Source organism: Schistocerca nitens, chromosome 2 (assembly GCF_023898315.1).
Source record: "Schistocerca nitens isolate TAMUIC-IGC-003100 chromosome 2, iqSchNite1.1, whole genome shotgun sequence".
NCBI classification, from domain to species: Eukaryota; Metazoa; Arthropoda; class Insecta; order Orthoptera; family Acrididae; genus Schistocerca; species Schistocerca nitens.
This window is the reverse complement of record NC_064615.1, coordinates 201,716,613-201,739,817: the sequence shown is the minus strand read 5'-3', so window position 1 is coordinate 201,739,817 and position 23,205 is coordinate 201,716,613. Positions and strand designations below refer to the sequence as shown.

At 40.0% G+C, this 23,205-nt stretch overlaps 1 protein-coding gene across 1 annotated transcript in view; it reads left to right on the top strand.

Moving 5' to 3' along the window:
* LOC126235901 (tRNA-splicing endonuclease subunit Sen2) overlaps positions 1–21,945 on the top strand; it is a 56,288-nt gene extending 34,343 nt beyond the window's left edge. Inside the window, exon 4 of the mRNA XM_049944845.1 lies at positions 21,680–21,945. Within this exon, the coding sequence (XP_049800802.1) occupies positions 21,680–21,841 (162 nt within the window). The 3' untranslated portion in view covers positions 21,842–21,945. The remainder of the gene's footprint in view (positions 1–21,679) is intronic.
* Positions 21,946–23,205: the final 1,260 nt, after the last annotated feature.

The window sequence follows — 23,205 nt, the reverse complement described above, 5'->3', positions numbered from 1 at the left end:
CTGTCACTAAAGCCAACAGTTTTGGATGAAAAAGACACTAGTAATGAGAGTGATGAATGATTTTGCAGTTTCAGTAAAGCGTTGAGGACTTACCGTAAAATTTAATATGTAATGTTCTATCACTATGTGTTGTTAATGGTGTATGGTAATGTAATAATTTTTGTATATTTCATTTGTTTTAGTCAGTTCTGAGTTTCATTTATGTCTGTACAGTAGAAGATAGATGTTAGAATCACTACAGAATAAAAGGACTGTTCAAAACAAATTATTCAGATTTTCAGATCAATTGTAACTTTAGATGCGCTGTACCTCGAAACTGTGATTTTGGCACTTACCATTTTGTTCCCCCAAGCAGCTCAATTTTAAGCACTTTTCCTGTGCTTCCAGATAATAATAATGAATTATAAGTTGATCCAGCTTCTTACAACAACTAAACAAAACAAAAATTGTATTCTTGCAATAAGGCAAGACCCTCTTTAACTCTCTATTATTTTCATACAACTTATTTGAAAATTTTTGGTGTCTCCAGGTCTCTTCTGTGAATAGGATCCTCTTTCATGGTTCTTCAACCAAATGTTAGCAATGATTAAATTGTGCAAGGTTGCTTCCTCTTTGATTTCTTCAGTCCACAATGTCTTACAATTCTTTCTTTTTCCTTTTTCTGCTACCAAATTTTAGTCCATCCAATTAAATTTCCTTCTTCCTGAATAATTCCTTTTTGCTCTTTATACATTCTGTCAATTCCTTCATCATCTGTGGAGCTGCTAGTAGGCACATAAACTTGTACTATTGTTGTCGGTGTTGGTTTCATATCTTAGCCGTGGTGGTGTATTCTCTGTGCTGTGCATAGTAACTTACCCACATTTCTATAAAAATGCCATTTTCCAACCACGCACTAATTATTTTGATGCCATTTAGTCATTTGATCTATTTTCACATCTGTACTAGTACAGAGCAAAATTATTAACACAGACAATAAGATAACCATTGCAAGTGGATGAATCTACTGGAAACATTAGTGTTACATTAATTCAGATTATTCTAAAAAATGAGATGCCCCTTAGAGGAAAGATAGATATTAGATGCTTTGAGGTTTGTAAAGAGGACATTGTTCAGTACAATAGACACAAAGTGGGTTTATGTGAAAGGGTTATAAATGATAAATAAAGAGCTGTTTGGGGGGGGGGGGGGGTTACGCACACACCTTTTATTAAATTTTTTCTTCCCTCAGTGTGTGACCCACCATTCATCAGCAGGCAAGCAATTCACATTCTGGAAATTCCATTATTATCTTAGTATCCTGAGATTTGTCATTGTATTATTCATCGATAGTTCTGTTTACGTGACCGAGTGGGAATGACATGCTACTAGGTACGAATCCAGATAGATAGAACAATGAACTCATATGAAGTTAACTTTAACAAAGTTAAGTGTATCAACAGCGCATTTACTGTGCATTGACAGGTGTTAGTCTTTGTCAATGCCGCCAGGGGTGAAGGAGAACACAGTGGGACAAAAGGTCACGTCAAGTGAGAGGATCCACCAGGAAAGATGGCCTGGAAGGGGACTTAGAAGTGTTGTAGGCCATCAGCTGGCCTGCAGGTGAGTACTGCAAATAGAGGGAAGGTCAACAGCAGGGTTAAGAGACTGAAGGATGTTAAGTGCCAAAGCACTGGAGCATAGGAGGAGAAAAGATCAACGACGAGAATCGTCATGGATTGCAAAGGCCATGCAATACTGTTCCAGCTAGAGGATTAAGACTGGCCATGGCATCATTGAAAGCCTGAATGACGAGTGTTGTGGCGGCCACGTCATGTTTATGTGTACATTGGATTGTTTTCTTCAATTGGCAGAGGTCGTGTAGCTCGCGGGTGAGGAAGGAGGCCACGCACAATACAAGGCTGTATGAAGGGTAGTTGGCTCATAGGTCGCTAACTTGTATGATACTATGTGTAGAATAACAGTGGAAATACTTTGACCTGGAATTAGAGGATGCTAGACACAATGATTAAGCAAGCAAGTCTAAGATATTGTGCCTACTAAATAGTATGCATTTTTGTACTATCCAGTGCAACAAAGATAAGCACAAGAAAAGTGGTGTACTTCTCATATTTTGAATCAGACACAGAATATTGTTTTGGGAAATGAAGGTAATAACTCAGAAATATCAATGTTTCTGAAGTGGAACTTGAAAGTCTTTGGAATGCATAACAGAGAGAACTGTGGTATCCCTTATGAGGAGATCAGTAGATATTTAGAAATCCTTATTGGCATATTTTTGAGCTAATTCGCTTCATGTCCCAAAACTCAAGTTTACTTGAAGAAAAATTTTTTCACTATACATAGGAAACCAGGAATAACATAAGTGTCATGCTCCCACCACAGAGGTTAAAACTTGTGGGCTTTCAAATAATTAATGGTTTAATGGTGGCCCTTAACTATGTCCCCTCAGACTCAGAATTAAAGTATTAAAAGTTTTGGTTGGGGTTTCATTGTCTAGGGGCTGGGATACATAGTTGCCGTATTACAAGCCATATACTGCTGAGTCTGCAGTATACAATATGAATATACACATGAATCGAATGGTCGAAGGTTCCTATCACCCGGCAATTACGAATTTTGAGTGTAACAAAGAAATTTATAAATTAAAGATTGCAATTAAATAAAATCTGCAGGTACTATTTTTAATGACTTTAAATGATGAGTACAATAGCAGAAGTACCTTTAAGAATGCCATTTATTACTGCAAAACACTTATAGGTGTTGATGGTCCAGCAATTAAATAAAATATAAGTTGAATAACACAGAAACAATAGATTCCTACTTCACGTAATTAGTTATGAGCAACAACATAGCTCACGAGATATTCACTTCTAAATGCATACTACGTCTTCACTGCAGAAGCCATGGAAATCTCACAAGTGCACAAGTTGGCACTACAAAATATTTCTATCTCCCGCAGCCAAGCATAAACTGCTCAACACTCTCCAAGTATTTTCTGCGACCATCGATCGCGCCTTCTGTCCATCTCTCCCTCCATGTCCTGTGCCACCCGATGCTCCTCCCCTTTTCCATACAGTCCCTCCATTGACTTCGGTAGTCACCTACTGTAGTAAGGAGTGCTGTGATTGACTAGAGCGCTCCCGCCATGTCTCCAAGCCAATACACACTCACAAACATATTGAAACACGTACGAAATACTGGATTTACATTTAAATAACTTGAAATTAATTAAATATTCTTATGGCTGGACATAAACACGCTCTAACACACATTATTAAATACATAAACAAATTAAATAAACATATGTCAAAGAAATAGAATCAAAAGTAGGCCGGTAGTCTAATGACTCTGTCCTTTCTAAAACACAGTAAATATTTGACCAATTTCTTCATGAATAGTATATATTGGATATAAACAAAGACATAGACGAATAAATATATTTGTAAGCATGCTGCTACTGTTTTCTTGTGTAACTGTGGAATACTAATGGCCTGACACGATCAATAGTAATCGGCCATTTTGACCTCCATAACTCGTGTACTATTCAAGTTACATGCCTGTAATTCATACCAATTTGGGTTTACACTAATAGCTTTCTAAAGACACGTCAGTCGAGAAAATCGGATGAACTGTTTATATTTTGGAAATACGTTGCTGGGTGTTACGTGTATAATTTACAGTCGGAGACTAAACTTTAAACTAATAAACATATTGAAAATCTGATTATACCGTCAGAACCATCGTGCAAATAATGGTAATGTACATGTTTCTTCTTAAGGTATCATGATTCCTCTGGCTGTTATTAATTTCTATGTGAACTGTGAAAAGTCTGCCATTATGGTTTCACAAAGTCCACCATCTTTGGCACTCCCGGCATACAATTTTCATTGACGCAAAGCACAGTCCTCGACACAGTGTCAACATGGAATTCCCAGCCATGCGGTTGGCTTGGACCATGCACTGATGCTACCCCTCTTGCTCCGGCTAACGTTCGGGACCATGCGGTTGCTGACAAGCCCCGGCTTGCCAAAAGGCCCTTGCGGCCATGCCAACTCCGAACTTAGAATATTTTCAGGACACCAAACTCGCCCGTTACCTCACACACCTCCACTTATTAACATTCTGGCTTGTCAGAATGTTCAGAAGTAGCACCCTTCAGTTCATATAAGTACATATAAAACAAATTACAAAGAACATATCTAAAAAGAAAGAAAGTGATGAGACTTACCAAACAAAAGCGCTGGCAGGTCGATAGACACACAAACAAACACAAACATACACACAAAATTCTAGCTTTCGCAACAAACGGTTGCTTCGTCAGGAAAGAGGGAAGGAGAGGGAAAGAGGGAAGGAGAGGGAAAGATGAAAGGAAGTGGGTTTTAAGGGAGAGGGTAAGGAGTCATTCCAATCCCGGGAGCGGAAAGACTTACCTTAGGGGGAAAAAAGGACGGGTATACACTCGCGCACACACACACATATCCATCCGCATATACACAGACACAAGCAGACATTTGTAAAGGCAAAGAGTTTGGGCAGAGATGTCAGTCGAGGCGGAAGTACAGAGGCAAAGGTGATGTTGAAAGACAGGTGAGGTACGAGCGGCGGCAAATAGAAATTGGAGATTAGCGGAGATTGAGGCCTGGCGGATAGCGAGAAGAGAGGATATGCTGAAGGGCAAGTTCCCACCTCCGGAGTTCTGACAGGTTGGTGTTAGTGGGAAGTATCCAGATAACCCGGACGGTGTAACACTGTGCCAAGATGTGCTGGCCGTGCACCAAGGCATGTTTAGCCACAGGGTGATCCTCATTACCAACAAACACTGTCTGCCTGTGTCCATTCATGCGAATGGACAGTTTGTTGCTGGTCATTCCCACATAGAAGGCTTCACAGTGTAGGCAGGTCAGTTGGTAAATCACGTGGGTGCTTTCACACGTGGCTCTGCCTTTGATCGTGTACACCTTCCGGGTTACAGGACTGGAGTAGGTGGTGGTGGGAGGGTGCATGGGACAGGTTTTACACCGGGGGCGGTTACAAGGGTAGGAGCCAGAGGGTAGGGAAGGTGGTTTGGGGATTTCATAGGGATTATCCCTATTGTTTGCTAAGTCTCATCACTTTCTTTCTTTTTAGATATATTTTTTCCACGTGGAATGTTTCCCTCTGTTATATTCAAATTACAAAGAACAGAATTAAATGATTAAAACGCGAAGCCAGTAGTGTTTACAAATTTTTGTAGTGGTCTGGGAGCAGCGTGAATTTCAAATTAAACTTAAACCAACACAAATTATGAATGAAATGGCATATTAAATAAATACCTGCAGTTCAGTTACGCACAAACAATTTTTTGGACAAGAAATATATTTTTTTTAATGCACTTCCTGTGCCACTCAGCACTGAGGCGCCTTCTTGCACTAATTTTTCCATCGCACTATACATGCTCACACGGGTTTTAGCACGAAGTATTGATCAACTCACATCAGTCTTTTGACCAAGTGCCTCACAGAAATCGTGTCTGCCTCTGACTTCCGAGCTCCACCATTTATCATGACAAATCTGTCTACAATGAAAACCAAAAGTAGAAACCCGTCAACAAACCATTTCCCAAACCCAACCAGGATCCTCACTAAAGATTCCCTCCAGCAGAAAACTACACTTTAGGAACAAAGTCACAAGGCAAATAACTGAATCACTGTAAGCTCAAATTCCCACAAGTTTTATTTAATTGACTTTAACAAATCCTTCCTACTTCCATGCACCAAAAAATGCATGCACATACAATTACAATTTTAATACCCTTGAAATTGACCGTTAAATTCTTTGCCACACTCTTATACAAAGCATAAATCAATACATATTTTACCCATCCCCCAGAGGTCACTGACCTCCAAGCACCCTCAGTGCCTAAACTTCCCCCTCTTGCATATGTACAGTGCCACAATAAACTAACAAATTGCTAATGAATCCCCAAGTGAAACATATAAAATTATCCCTCCAGATTTACTACCACTAATTACAATTAGAACAGCTTTTCATTTCTCCCTTAATAAATCATTCTCTATGTCTGGTCCCTTCTCTCCCAGTTCTAGCGTACATACATCCTGTTCTATCCATCCCTCAATCTCGTGTTCATCCCAAAATAATGCATTAAATATTTCCTTCGCCCCTAATTCGTTCCTTCCCTTTTCTAAACCCTTAGCAATTTTAAACTTCTCTCGTTTCCACATACGCAGCAGTAATGACCGTAACATTTTACTGTACAAACGCCAATCCGACACACTAAAATCACACTACTCCTTCATATACCAATTTGTATGAACTTCATTACACAAACTATCCCTATCCACACTATTTACTTCAGCCCTCTCTAAATTTTCTGTTAGTTCTTCCACACCTTATGCCAATTCACTACCCACAGCATGCAAAACTTTACTGTTTTTCCCATCCAAAATATCGACACTTGCAACTTCAACAAAATTACACATCAATTCACTGTTAAACACTTTTATCTTCCTGAAATAATACATCAATGCCTAAACCATCATCACCATAAATATTCATCTCACAACCTTATCTGCTTGTACACCAATTAAATCACTACATAAATTCACACAGCTTTTCTGAATTGTGCAGGTGGGAACTTTCCCTGCAATACATCCTACATTCCCGTAACCCTCCTGTCCTCAACCTTTGTTATTCACTGTCCTCACCCATCCATCCCCCTCCCTGTTCCCATTCCAGCACTACACAGCCGTCATTTCACCACCACACCCAGTCTTTTATTTTCTCTCCTTTCCACTACTTCCCCCCTCCCCCCTCCGCACCTTCTCTCCTGCCCTCCGTCTAAATGTAACACTTGACTGTCCACCACTCCCACCATACTATCCCTTCCCCTCCCCGCCCCAGCCACCTCCTTACCCCCACCCAGTCGCCACTCCCATCATGCACTGGTGCTGCTGTTCACAGTGTGGTTTCAGATCTCTGACTGCAGGTGTGTGTGTGTGTGTGTGTGTGTGTGTGTGTGTGTGTGTGTGTGTGTGTGTCTGCTGCTGACAAAGGCCTTAATGGCCGAAAGCTTTAATTGTGTGAATCTTTTTATTGTATATATCGCGACTCAGCATCTCCGCTATATGGTGAGTACCAACTTTCCTCCTCTGGTATTGTTACATTCCATCCTGGATTTTCCATTGTTTAACTTTACGTGAATCGTACACAACTTTATCCTCCGCCGCTACATTACACAAATTGCTGCTACCTTGTCGTACAATTTTGGGACTTCCAGACTTGCTACATTCCACTGTGATTGGACAAAAAGCAGCACACACTGCCATTTCTACACACCTTTCATCCAGATTAGCCCCCAATCCTATTTTACATACATTCTCACTTTCACACTCTGACAAACATTTTAGATTCACACATTCATCAGTAAGTTTCGTTTTGCCTTCATATGTGACTAGAATCCGTAAATTCCTTCCTCTGAAGTTGATACTAGCTTTTACATCATTACATAAATTCCATTACTCTGTTCCTTTAAACAGAAATCATCTACCTCCACCGATACATTTTTAACTTCAACTGCTGGCGAGACCAGTGCTAAGCCTCCCTTAGTAACATTGTCGCTTTCTGCTGAAACACAATCACCCTCACTTGCAGCTGGCGAGACCAAAGCTACACCACTTCACTAACATCGATGCTTTTTGCCGACTCACAAATACTTGCAACTACAACACCTTCCTTACTGCAATTGCTACTGTTTGCTAATATCTTTTCAGAACTCTGCAAACAATTTGCTTTCAAAAACTTCATCTCCTCTGTAACTTCTTTTTGAACCACTGAATCTTTGCATTCATCACCATTCACACACTCATTCATTATACATTCATAAATTACATCGTTCCCCGCAAATTTATTCCCATTACTTTTACTTAAATCTCTCACAAATCTATGCTTCCTCCGTCCGCGCCTGCTTTTATTGAAAGAGCGACCTATATAGCCTTTCTCTTTAACATGCTCCATATTACGTATTTGTTGCCTTTCTCCAAACCTACCAACATTTCTACCATTAGCTTTGTCTCCAGTCCTTCTCATTGCCTTTTCAGATCACCATCTCCAAATCCGAGATGTGGTGAACATCAGTTTCCTGACTGGTTGTTATGCGATTGCACTTCGCGCGAATTTCCCCTGTCAAAGCTGCGTTCTTTACTTGGGTCCCGTCCACGGAAGTTATAACTCCCATCTGTTCTCCAACCATTCTGCTCATTCCAGCTACTATCTCCCTGAGAATTCCTTTGATTTCTCTCACGATTATTATTTTGTTGATGGTTATTTGGATTCCCATTTTGATAACTACCACCCAGTTTGCTCGGAGGTTTGAACTTCAAAGGCCCCTCTAATTTTTCTACAAATTCTAGAAATTCGTCCACGGAATCACATGAACAATGGACAAGATCCCACTGAAAATTATTGGGTAATCGCCTTTTTAACATGGTGATTTCCGTTAAAAACCCCAACGGATGTTTCACATGCATAAGCTTGCCAAGTTCACGCTTGTCAAAATCTCTCATCGTCCCATTACCGCACCTGTAACTCAGCCCGTTTAAAAATTCATTTTCGATCCACGTCTGTTTTGCATGGCTCCAGAATTTATTCAAAAAACGCATTTCGAACTCTTTGTATGATTCGCACGAACTACATTTAACATTTGCCTAAGACTGTGAGTCTCCCTCCAAATGCTGTTTAACATATTTCATTTTTGCTTCGTCCGACATGCCATGAACAAAAGTGTCCCTGCATGCAGCCAAGAAATTTACTGGGTGATACCTTCTGTCATCTGTGTAACGTTTCACAGATCCAGTATTTGCCCAAGGGCCTGTTGGAGGCTAAAGAATTTAAATCACTTTTTATCTGTCGCATTTGTTTTTTAGCTTCATTTTCACTAGTGATACTGGACTTTATTTTATCTTTAATTTTGCCCACTTCTTTCTCCCCCTCACCTTCACGATTGGCAATGTCACTAATTGCTAAGTTTATATTGCTTTTATGAGCATCTTGCGCTTTTATACATTTGTTTACCTTGCCCCTAATGTTCCATCTGTATCTTATCCATTTTTTCCCCAAGATCTTTTTCCATTGGTTCGATTTTAGATTTTACTATTACAACTTCGCCTGTAATTTTCCCCATATCCACTCGGACACATTTTAATTTATCATCAATTGCTTTTTCAAGGTTACCCGTAATTTTTTCAACTTCTTCTTTTATAGCGGAGCCTATTTCAGTTCACATTGTACCCATATCAGACCGAACTGTGTCCGTAACTGTTTGCAATGTGCCCATATCTGTTCGCAGTGTACTCATATCTGTTCAAATTGCACTGATATTATTTGCCATTGTATTCATATTATTTCACAATCCCTGGATCATTTGCATTAGCTGAGACTTCATATCTCCCCCACTTTCATTCCCCTTGCCTGAATTCCTACTAGTTACACTTTCGCGCTCAGATTTCAGACTAACCGACTCACTTCCATTTTCAGAATGACACATACTAGGTGACTGTTTTGTATTTGCGAGCTCTATAAGTGGAGCTTGAACTTCAGAGTTAAACACTATCTCACTATTTGCGCAGGCACTTACCTGATCTGAGATGGTTCCCTCTGCCATGGTGATGCCATCAGTTGTAGTGGAAGTCGACATTGAAGACTGCCCTGGAGTACTCGAAGACACTGCCGTCGTACTGCTGTTGAACTGTGTCCGCCACTGGAAAAGTCGCCTGATGTAACTGTAGTTGCTGCTGGTTACCACGCTTTCCAACCCTCTCCGATACTGCTGTCTGTTAAACCCACCAACTATTACCGTTCCCTGCACTCAACTTAGTTAGACTCTGAGCCCCACGCAAACTGCCTTTAACATGACAGATTAGGACCTCTATTGAGAGCATGTGTTAGTTGTGAAAATTACTGTGTAATTTCACTATTTCCAGAAACCTACTTGCAGAAGGAAAAACCAATCTTACATTGTGTTTTGTGAGAGGCTCACTCTACAGAAATCTCTACTAGTTTTGCAAAGGTTTTTGCACTTCACATAGTTTGCTGAATAACAGAGAGCAAAGGAATTACCACTTTGCAGGACTCAAATCCCAGAGGAGAAACCTCCAATTGCGGGCTTTCAAATAATTAATGGTGGCCCTGAACTACGTACCCTCAGACTCAGAGTTGAAGTATTAAAAGTTTTGGCTGGGGTTTCATTGTCTAGGGGCTGGGATACATAGTTGCCGTATTACAAGCCATATACTGCTGAGTCTGCAGTATACAATATGAATATACACATGAATCGAATGGTTGGAGGTTCCTATCAATCGGCAATTGCGAATTTTGAATGTAACATAGAAATTTATAAATGAAAGATTACAATTAAATAAAATCTGCAGACACTATTTTTTAATGACTTTAAACAGTGAGTATGATAGCAGAAGTACCTTTAAGAATGCCGTTTATTACTGCAAAACACGTACTGGTGACCGTGGTCCAGCAATTAAATAAAATACAAGTTGAATAAGAGAGACACAATAGATTCCCACTTCATGTAATTACTTATGAGAAACAACATAGCTCACGAGATATTCACTTCTAAATGCATACTACGTCTTCACTGCAAAAGCCATGGAAATCTCACAAGTGCACAAGTTGGCACTATGAAATATTTCTATCTCCCACGACTACGCTCAAACTGCTCAACACTCTCCAAGCATTTTCTGTGACCATCTGTCATGCCTTCCTGTCCGGCACTCCCCCCATGTCCTGTGCCACCCGAAGCTCCTCCCCCACTTCCGTACAGTCCCTCCATTGACTTCGGTAGTCGTCTACTGTAGTAACGAGCACTGTGGTTGGCTAGAGTGCTACCGCCATGTCTCCAAGCCGACGCACACTCACAAACATATTGAAACACATACGAAATAGTGGATTTACAGTTAAATAACTTGAAATTAAATAAATAATCCTATGGCTGGACCATAAACACGCTCTCTAACAAACATTATTAAATACATAAACAAATTAAATAAACATATATCAAAGGAATAGAAGCAAAAGTAGGCCAGTAGGCTAATGTCTCAGTGCTTTCTAAAACACAGTAAATATTTGACCAGTTTCTTCATGATTAGTATATATCAGATATAAACAAAGACATAAACGAGTAAATATATTTAGAAGCATTCTGCTACCGTTTTTTCATGTAACTGTGGAGTACTTATGGCCTGACGCGATCAATAGTAATAAGCCACTTTGGTCTCCAATAACTCGGGTACTATTCAAGTTACATGCCTGTAATTCATACCAATTTAGGTTTACACTAATAGCTTTCTTAAGACACATCAACTGAGAAAAGCTGATGAACTGCTTAGATTTTGGAAATTCATTGCTCGGTGTTACGTGTATAATTTACACTCGGAGACTAAACTTTAAACTAATAAAGATATTGAAAATCTGATTGCACTATCAGAATCATCATGCAAATAATGGTCATGTACATGTTTCTTCTTAAGGTATCATGATTCCTCTGGCTATTATTAATTTCTATGTGAACTGTGAAATGTCTGCCATTATGGTTTCAGAAAGTCCGCCATCTGTGGCCCTCCTGGCATACAAATCTCCTTCATCAACACAAAGCACAGTCCTCGACACAGCGTCAACATGGAATTCCCAGCCACGCGGTCAGCCTGGACCACACGCTGGTGTTTTCCCTCTTGCTCCGGCTAACGTGTGGCACCATGTGGTTGCTGACGAGCCCCGGCTTGCCGAGCGGCCTGTGCGGCCACGTCAACTCCAAACTTACAATATTTTCAGGGCGCCACAACTCGCCCGTTACCTCACAAGCTATCTGCTCAGACTCCACATAACATGTTGTTGTTGTTGTTGTTGTTGTTGGCTTCAGCCTGAAGACAGGCTTTATCCAACTCTACAAGCGAAGCTGTCTTGTGCTAGCTTCTTCATCTCTTTAGAATCGCCATAAACCTACATCCTCTGGAATGTGCATACTGTATCCAAGCTTTGGTCTCTCGCTACTGCCCCCCTCCCCATTCCCCAATGCTTGCTTTACATATGTATGAAAACTTACGTGCTATGTCTCAAATGTCTGTCAAAGACTATTTTTAGGCATTCATTTTCAAGAGGATTTGAAGTGCGAGAGACATCTTAACAATGTAAATAAGAAACTGAATACATGTATGTATGCTGTTAGGACTCTCCCTCAAAATAGAAGTTTCGTATCAGTGTTGACAATGTACCTTGACCGTATCCAGTCACTGCTGATGTATGGAATCATTTTTGAGGGAGTTTTACAGTTAAAAAAATTAAAATACAGAAAAAGATTATCAATATTATGAAAATGATATATTGCTAATCACCATGTACATCTACTTAATTATTCTTCAGATCACAATTAAGTACGCGGAAGAGGGTTTCTCGAACCACCTTCAAGATACTTCTCTACTGTTCCACTTGTGAACAGCATGCAGAAAAAATGAACATTTAAATCTTTCCACATGAGCTCTGATTTCTCTTATTTTGTTATGATGATCATTTCTCCCTAAGTAGGTGCTTGCCTAAAAAGTATTTTCACACATTGAGGAGAAAGTTGGTGATTAAAATTTCATGAGAAGGTCCTGCCACAGCAAATACGCCTTTGTTTTGATGACCGCCACCCTGATTGATGTGTCATATCCACGGCACTTTCTCCCCTGTTTTGTGATAATACAAAACAAGCTCTCTGTCAAATCTACCTGATGCAGATCCTGCGTGGCCCAGTAATACTCGAGAAGAGGGCAGACAAGTGTAATGTAAGCAGTCTCTTTAATAGACCTGTTACCTTTTCTAAGTGTTCTGCCAATAAATCACAGTCTTTAGTTTGCTTTACCCACAACATTATCTTTGTGACCATTATGATTTAACATAATGGAACTTTCACTCTGCTGCGGAGTGTGCACTGTTATGGAACTTCCTGGCAGATTAAACCTGTGTGCTGGACTAAGACTGGAACTCAGAACCTTTACCGCGAACTGTGGTGAGTCGTTGGAGGAAATAGTGTCTTTTTATATCGTAGGGTAGGTTACAGGTAGTAGGCAGATGGTGTTGTCCTATGAGAGCAGACATTCTCTCAGTGGGGCACAATAACCAGCCACAATGGTGGGTCCTGGGTGGTTGGGTTTATGGACTTTAGGATGCAAGAAGGAGGTAGAAGTGAGGAGAGAGGGGGAGAGAGAGAGAGAGAGAGAGAGAGAGAGAGAGAGAGAGAGAGAGAGATTAGGTTAGGTTAGTGTTTAACGTCCCGTCGACAACGAGGTCATTAGAGACGGAGCGCAAGCTCGGGTTAGGGAAGGATTTGGAAGGAAATCGGCTGTGCCCTTTCAAAGGAACCATCCCGGCATTTGCCTGAAACGATTTTAGGGAAATCACGGAAAACCTAAATCAGGATGGCCGGAGACAGGATTGAACCGTCGTCCTCCTGAATGCGAGTCCAGTGTGCTACCACTGCGCCACCTCGCTCGGTGTGAGAAAGAGAGAGAGAGAGAGCCAGGTGAGAGGTTTTGAGATGGTCCTAAGGGTTTGAGGAAAGAGTGGAGATCCTATTGGATTCCTGGAATGAAGTCACTGTGGCAGGGTTTGTAGGTAGATGAACCTGACAGCTGGCAGAGTCTGTCTGCCAGCTAATCTTTGCAGTTCAAAACCACAGTGGATGAGCCTTTGTGGCATGTAGGATCAGGATCAGTTTTTTTGTGGTGGATTGTGGTTGTTTCTGTGGATGTAAGGTTAGTTTCCATGTTGAGGTTGTTGGGGAATGATGAGAAGGCAAAGTTTGAGGTTAAAAAATTCTGGAATGTTATCAGGAAGTGATTTGGGACAATGGGATTGGATCGTGGTTGGAAGGAGTGAACTGAGTCAGGCATGGTTTAATGTTGGCTTTGTGTTGAGTCTGATAGAAGTGGTTGGTAGCAAAAAAGTGTTTCCACTTTTAGGGGCCAGGAGAAGAGGATAATGTCTTTAATGAGTCCAGCATGACAGAATTTAGGAGTGGAGCAGAAGGTAATGCCTTTGGAAAGGATTGATACTTCTGTGGAACTAAGGCTTTTGGAGGAATAGTTCATGACTGTATTTCAGGTCTGCTTAGGTTCTGCATTTTGTATAGTGGTGGGAGTGAGTTTCTGAGGATGTGGTAAATGTAGTAGGTCTGCAAGGCAGGGTTTATTGGTGAGAGGATGTGAGAGAGATTTTGGAGGCTGTTGTAGAGGTGGTGGATAGCAGTAGTCAAAGGCAGGAGTAGGTGGGGAACAAGCTGTAGAGATTTTAGAGGTGGTATTGTGCATGTTGCTTTATTTATGAGATATTGAATGCAGGAATTTGGGATTTCAGAACGGGAAAAGTTTATGTATGAAGAGGGAGTATTGCAAGTAGATTTGGGTCTGATTTACATGACATTGCAGTAGTAGGCGGGTGAGGGCAATTGTCTGACAGAATTTGAACAGATAGAGGTAATTATGGAAGGAGGGGTTGCAGCTGGAGATGGGTAATTTGATGATATGGCCAATTGGTGAGATTCTATTATCTAGGTAACTATGCAGGAACAGTTTGTGGAGTAGGTTCTGGCATGGAATAAGGAAACTTTTCTGTATTGGTCCGGAAGAAAGGAGCAAGGATCCGAGGTGGGGGATTAAAAAAGTATAATATGTAAAAATATATGTGAAAAAACTCTTAAAAATATGTGCAAAAACTCACCAAAGAACAGAATGGATGAAATATGGGGAAAAGAGGTGAAACCTGGGGGTGTAGAGCCAATAGTGAAAGGCCAAAACAAACTAAAATTTTTGTGAAAACACAATGAGATCAAAGAGAAAAATAAATACAAAACAATAATGTGGAATGCAGATTGGTGAGTGGGTATGTGTCAAGAGAGGAGACAGCGGATGTAAATGGATTAGGTGAGGTTAGTATGAGCATGCTGGAATAAGGAAAGAGAAAATAGGGGGTGGGGGGGCGGTTGGTACTTCAAGGTTCAAGAAGTTTGTATGGCACAGGGAGGTATGGAAAATAACACACAAAAATGTGTGAGAGTGAGGCAGGAGGAGTGATCAGTCTTAAGGTCTGGTCATGTGATCTATAATCTGTTCATCGTAAGAATAAACCTGATGTAAACACTGCACTGTGTATTCTTCCACGTTTGCTGGAACCTCATTGGATTTCTGTTTCACGCGAGACTGTAGCCAAGGTGCCTCGATTACTGTCATGTATGATAATAAGGGTAAATTTTGTGCTGTGCGTTACGCCCACATCGACATACTGATAATAAGGGACAACAGCTTTACCAGTGCATTTAACTCGGACAGCACTGGCCGGTCAGCTGGTACAGCTAGCCTGCAGTGTGGCCAGCTGCAGTTCACAGTTAAAAAGAGACAAGCAAAGGAGCAATACAACTTTGAATGTCATTTAATTTTTAAGCAGAATGAAATAATGCAAATCTCCCACAATATGCTCCTTAGACAACTTGATGAAAACCACAACACATTATCGTTTTTAGCTAACATACTACTGTAATTTAAAAAAATAATGATGAAAAGTCCTGCTTGAGCAGTGGGTAATTTTTCTGCATAAGCTGTGTGTAGCATAAGAGAGTATTGAAGGATTTCACCGTATAGTTAAATATTGAAGGCACTGAAGGTATTATGTACAGTCAGTCATCTGGTAATCTCTTAGCTCCTTCCTTATCCAAATCCAAGAAATACATTTCAGTTCTCGATGTGTCACCTGCTATGTTGGTAACAAGCCTATCAACAACAGAATCCACAAAGCCTACCAGGCACAGCATTTTCTCTTCTTCTTTTATGACGAGCCGTTCTGTATCTCGCCAGCATTCGGCAGTGATGCATGAAAAAGCTGCATGCATTAGTTCCAGTATGTCTGGCAGCTTAACTGCCTTGTTACTTCTCAGGCCAAATCCTGCAGCTTGGCTCCAGATCAGTTCTGTTGGGTTCATATTGTAGTAGTACAGTATCAAATGTAAAAATGCAGTATTTGTATGATGTGCTTGATGCTGCGAAAATGATTGTTTTTCATTTTTCTACGATAGTGGTATAAAATGGTGGACATAGTCCAAATGAAGAGGATTTGGTTTTTCATTATTGTCTTGAAAAATTAAATTGTGATGTTTTCTTAATTTAAACAACTTTTATGAACAGTCTTTCATAAAACATCGATAATACGAATTTGTATTTGAAATGGAATTTCGTGTCCAATATGTAATTAGAAACAAGAAGATGTGCATTATTCATGAAAAATGATGAGTTTTATAATTACGAGATGTAGGTATTTCAAATTGAATGAAAAAAAAAAAATGACACTGGGAAGATACAAACCAACACACGAGTAACCGCATTTGGTTCACTTTACATTACACCACCGATTGCGCTACACGTTCAGTGTGGGTTTGTGAATCAACTGCAGTATATACAATGCTGGGAAAATTTTAAGCCAATTCAGACTACAACCTAGTGATGGGAGAAATACAAGTGAAGTTGAAAAAAGTCTGGAGAGGTAAAGCAAAGGAAAGACTAAACATAGCAAGACTCAAAGAGGTAGGAAAGGCATCAGATTTGGAGAATAGATTTATGGAAAAATGGCAGAGAGGTAGTGTTGATGAAAGTGTTAATGACAAGTGGATAAAAATGAGGGAAGGACTCATGGACTCTGCCAAAGAAGTACTAGGAATTAGAGTATCCCAAAGCACCAGGAAAGAATGGATAACAGAGAACATGTTGAAAAAGATGGAAGAGCGCAGAAAGTGGAAAAGTGTAGAAACTGAAGAAGGCAAAAAGAGGTACAGGAAACTGAATAATGTATTAAGAAGAGAAACTGAAGAAGCAAGAGAAAAATGGATGAAACAGAAATGCGACGAAATAGAGAAAATGAAGAGAGAGGGAAAGTATGAAATGATGTATAGACTGGCTAGTGAGATAGTTTTTGAATGTAAAAGAAAGAGGAATAACATGGAAATAGAAAGAGCGGATGGTACTGTAGCAGAAGAACCACAGGACGTTTTGAACAGATGGCAAGAATATATTGAATGTCTGTATAAGGGGGATGAAATGCAAAGCGAAATTAAGGTTGAAGGGGAGTAATATGTGCCGGAAGATGGAAAGGGATTTACCATCTTGGAAGCAGAAGTAGAAAAGGCGCTGAAGGAGATGAAGAATAGGAAGGCATGTGGAATAGATGATTTGCCAGCAGAACCGTTGAAGAGTCTGGGAAACAAGGCAAGAAAAGAAATAGTCTATCTCTGTAACGATATATATGACGAAGGGGAATGGCCTGAGGACTTCGCTGCAACAGTTATGATACCAATAGAGAAAAAGAGAAATACTAAAAAATGTTGAAGGGCACCGGACCATCAGTCTAATTTCTCATGCAGCTAAAGTCTTGCTGAGAGTGTTGAATAGAAGGTTATATGGCAAGTTGGATAGAGGGATTGCAGAGGAGCAGTTCGGATTTAGAAGAGGAAAAGGAACAAGAGATGCTATTGGCCTGCTAAGAACTATAGGGGAAAGATATATGGAAAAGGGTAGAGAAATCTTAGCTGTATTTATAGATTTAGAAAAGGCTTTTGACAGAGTTCAGTGGAACAAGCTGATGGATATCTTGAAGAGGAAAGGAGTAGTTTGGAAAGAGAGACGACTGATACAGAATTTATATTTACACCAGAAAGTAAGGATAAGGATTGGAAATGAAATGTCAGAAGGAAGCAGCATTGGGCGAGGTGTTAGACAAGGTTGTTGCCTTTCCCCACTGTTGTTTAATGTACACCTTGAAGAGATTATTGCAAAAAGTTTAGATGGGAAAAGAGGAATATGTATTGGTGGAAAGAGAATAGAATGTATAAGATTTGCTGATGACATGGTATTAGTGGCAGAAAGTGAGCGGGCAATGAATAACATGCTCAAAGATCTGAATGAAGCTTGTGTGGAATATGGGATGCAAATAAACGCAGCAAAAACAAAGAGTATGGTCACCAGTACAAGACACAGACAATCCAATATTAAAACAGGACAATCTACCATTAGCCAAGTAAGTGAATTTAAATATCTCGGAAGCACAATAACTGAGGACTTGAGATGTCACCAGGAGGTGAAAACTCGAATTGCCATAGCAAAGGAGGCATTCAACAGAAAGAGGAGACTCTTATGTGGCAAATTAGATAAAGGACTAAGGAAAAGTCTTGGCAAATGTTTTGTCTGGAGTGTGGCACTATATGGGGCAGAAACATGGACACTGAGACGAGAGGATGAAAAAAGGTTAGAAGCATTTGAGATGTGGATGTGGACGAGAATGGAGAGAATAATCTGGATGGAGAGAGTGAGTAATGAAAGAGTATTGGAAAGGGTTGGTGAGAGAAGATGTCTGCTGAAGGTTGTAAGAGAAAGTAAAACGAACTGGTTGGGACATTCACTGAGAAGGGAGTGCTTGCTAGTAGATGCTTTGGAAGGATTGGTTTGTGGGACAAGACTGAGAGGAAGAAGGAGATACAAGGTGATAGACGACATAAAGGGAAGAGGAAATTATGCAGACCTGAAGAGGATGGCAGAAGACCGTACAGCCTGGAGAACTACCATGTGAAAACCTGCCTTTAGGCAGAACACTGATGATGATGATGATGATGATGATGATGATGACCGATTGCGCTACACGTTCAGTGCGGGTTTGTGAATCAACTGCAGCATATACAACGCTGGGAAAATTTTAAGCCAATGATCTCTGTAAATTTATTAAAAACATTAAGAACGGCCTATTTCTTGGCACTTTTTAACTGTGTTCCACGCGTGCGTTTCACTATGGAACAGAAAGCAGCCTCAGCCATTTTCATACTGCCCATTAACAGCACGACAATCAGAGCACAACAGTGCAGAGGCTGTGACTGTACATGATTTTTGAAATAAAAACTACTTGGCTAAAGCGTGATTAAGAAAAACGTTGATGGCTGTTAATACATTTGAATATCTTAAAGTTTCATTTAACGTAACTTAGTAATAAGATATCTAATACATAAGTAGGACCTACTTCCAAGAGTGTAACAACTGTTACACCAGTGTACGTGTGCTACGGCTTCTGACTGGCCATCACGTTTGTGTTTGTTTACATCAGGTTTATTCTTATGATGAACATATTATACAAACTAAGCTGCAACCACTGTGCTGCTTTACAAGGGTATGGCCAAGAGACAGCTTGACCATCCAGTTGCATATTTCCAACACACATGCTTCACTTCAGTGACTGCTTCCCAGCGTGCACCATCTGGATCCTTCCCACCAACACCAGCTTTTCTAATTTGCGCAGTTGTGTACTCTCCCTGGAATATATCATATGTTCCTCCTGTCCTCAACCTTCGTTAGTCCCTGTCCTTTCCCCATCTGTCTGCTTCCCTCTTCCCACTCCCGCACAACTCAGCCTTCTATTCCACCAATGCACCCATTAGCTTTTTTTCTCTCTACTCTACTTCTCTCTTTTTCTGCTACCGATTCCCCCGAACCACCAGACTGCACCTAGCAGCCTTACCTTGTTGTCCTCTCCATATCCCTGCATGCACCCACAGGCAGCTCTACACCTTCCACAAGCCCTATCTTGCTATCCCTCCCCATTGAGCCCCAGCCTCTTCCCTATCTCCACCAACCACAGATTGCATCTCCCACCAGGCGCATTTGCTGTATGCAGTCCAGCATCTGTGACTAGAGACAGTGGTTTTGTATGTGTGTGTTTTCTACTTTAGAAGGACTTTTGGCCAAAATCTCAAATGTGTAGCAGTCATTTTATTGTGCTTGTCATTATTCCAGCCTGGATTTTCCATTGTTTAAAAAAGATTATCAGGGTGGTAAAGGAACCTCACTGCAGGGATTCCAGTTGACCCCTTTTTAAAAGTCTGAAAATATCTCTGTTTTGTTTGTATAAATATGAAATACCAATTTTTACAAAAGGGAACATCTTCAAGCATAATTATGATTTACACTCATGTGAAACTAGACAGAAGCTTAACCTACACATAAACATAGTAAGTTCAAAATTATGCAAAAGAGGAGTACATCCTACTAAAGTTGTGTTATGTAATGAATAGGCCTTCTTACTTAAAATGCATACTGACATCAGGATCCATCCTACCAGCACCAGCTCTTCTGAATTGCACTGCAATATATCCTACTTTCCCCCCTGGTCTCAGCTTTCACTAGTCCCTGTCCTTCACTCGCCTGTCCACTTCCCTGGTCCTCCCAGTCCAGTGCTACCCAGCCTACATAGCCTTCTAGTCTATCAATGCATCCACAGTCCAGGCAGTTGTTCCCCCACCCCCCCCACCCCTTGCGCCAACCATGTTTACTCGAGTAACTAGATGTAATTAAGAACAAAACACTATCTGGTGACTGTCATCTGACAAAACAATACAACGCTTGTGTGGCGATTGCCGGAACTACAAACTATTACACTACCAAAGATGAGACAACTCCATCAATTAGTTTGCCAGTTATGGACTTTTAAACAGTGGATACATTTTTTTGGACCCCTCTGTATATACAAACAATGCATTATGTCAGTTTACGTTATTATGTACCGTACTTTGATTGTGTTGAAAATGCAGTCTCACTTAATAACTATGATAACTACAAATTAATTATGTTACCTGTGACTTGTCCTACATTACATTGAAATGTGAACTTTTCCACATTTGAATTGCATATGATCTTGAACGGTGGGTGTACATCAGTTATACCGAAATCATTTCGTTATTAATAAAATTTGTTGACCGCAGTCATTCCTCCCAGCTTCTCAAAAACTTTTTTATTTGTAGGTAGACTAACTATTTAATAAAAGTTCAGCACAATTGGTTTAAATTATCCACTATATTTGTGAATGAAACTAGTAAAAAGTGTGTCCCTTACAAAAACTGGAACAAGACTAACTCAACATGGCTTTTGTCATGTTGCTTATATAACAGTTTAACAATCACATTTAGAGTTTAGCATTGCAACATAAGTATTTTCGTAAAAATACAATTAAAACTTTATGAATTTATACATTTTGTGTGTGTTGAAAATTGCAAAATGAAATAAACAGTTTCTTTAGTTGGCTGTCATGTTTGTTATGAAATGCAAACAAAACGTGCAAAGTTGCATAAAGCTAAGTTCATTGATAACGCTTTTTGATGAGTACACAGATTACTACAAAAATGGTGCATCAAAAGATGCTAACATATTTTAAGTATTCTTGTATCAGATGCTTTTCATAGAACTAATAACTTTTACAGAGCAAAATTGTTATGTCTTAATTCTAAGACGTAATTTAACAATTACCAGATTGGTGTATAATCAGTTAATCTGGTGTGCTGGCTGTGAGGTACAGAATTATTTAAATATAACATAGCAACTGAATTAAAGTCACTATAATCACAATTACATATATGAACGAAATTAGTTGGTGTTCACACTAAGTTAGTATAATATGCAATTTGAGTATCAAATATTCCGGAATCATTAGATATAGAATGTGTGGTCCCGCTCTGCTGTGTTACAATAAGTGCAAACAGTGTACTTAAAATAATTTACTGTCCTGAGTAAAACATGAATAAAAAAACTTAATAATATTATTATTTATGTTGCAGGAAATACTGATGTGTCGTGTGGTATGGCCACGTTCAGTAGCTGACCATGGTCCAAATACCCCGCAGCAGCTTGCTCGATTTTGTGTACAAGAGGTCCTGCTCAAAAGATGGGTCTCTTCCCAAGAACGAGAAGAACTTGATAGAGAGGAGATTATTGAGTAACTGTTATACAGTTGTTACTATCATGATTCAATGTACATACATATTACAACAGTGTAACAATGACTTAAAAACTGAACAAACATGAATCCAAGTGAAGTTCATGATATGTGGGTTTAATTTGTCTAATCATCAATACAATTTAATTTCCCCCACACAAAAAACCTTCCTTTTGTCCATATGCCTGTATATTGACTGCAACACGGGAACGGGATACAGTACAAGACGAATGGGTAGCTATGGGAAATGAAATAGTGGTGGCAGCAGATGACCAATAGGTAAAAAGACAAGGTCTAGTAGAAATCCTTGGATAACACAGGAGATACTGAATTTAATTGGTGAAATGAGGAAATATAAAAATGAAACAAATGAAGCGTGTGAAAGGGAATACAGATGTCTAAAAACTGAAACTGACAGGAAATGGAAAATGGCTACGCAGGAATGACTAGAGGACAAATGTAAGGATATACGGGGTGCCCCACATAAAACTGGTACACCTTCACGTACCAGTTATTCATATGTAGTCGAATTGCTTGTGAAGTGGCAACACTGTCTTAGAAGTTGGCTACACTGCATTTTATTGGAAAGTTGAGTGCAGCTGTGCGTTCATACACCAATTGCTGTGAAAAGCTAATATTTTCGAGTTGTTGCAAAAATGGAACAGTTTGCATTAGGACTGCGAATTGATGCCGTGGAGTGTTACATAAAGACAGGGTTCATCAAGGAATGTAAAGAAGTGTTTGAAGTGGTAGCAAGCTCCCCATGACCAGCACTATTCAAGATCTTTATATGAAATGGAAGGCTGTAGGATCTGCTCGGAATGTGCAAAGGAATAGGCAACCGACAATGAAGACCTTTGAAACTATAGATGGAATTTGCTTGGACACACTGAGAAATCCTAGCAAGTCGATAAGGAGGTTATTGCAGCAGGTTGGTGTACCTTATACATCACGTCATTGTGTACTAAAAGATATGAAATTAAAAGCCTGTCGTGTGACAAAGAGCTGAAATTTGAGGATCGGGAAAAAAGAAAAGAGTTCATCATTGTAACTGGCTGTTAACCTCAATTAGTAATGGTTAACTGGACTCCTTGCTTTACTTCATGTCAGAGGAGTCCTGGTTTCATTTGTCCGGTTATGTAAACTCTCAGAATTGCAGATACTGGTCACAGGACAATCCACATACACTGAAGAGCCAAAGAAACTGGTACAGCTGTCTAATATCATGTAGGGCCCCCGTGAGCACGCAGAACTGCCGCAGTATGATGTGGCATGGACTCGACTAATGTCTGAAGTATTGTTGGAGGAAAATGACACCATAAGTCTTGTAGAGGTGTCCATAAATCCACAAGAGTATGAGGGGTGAAG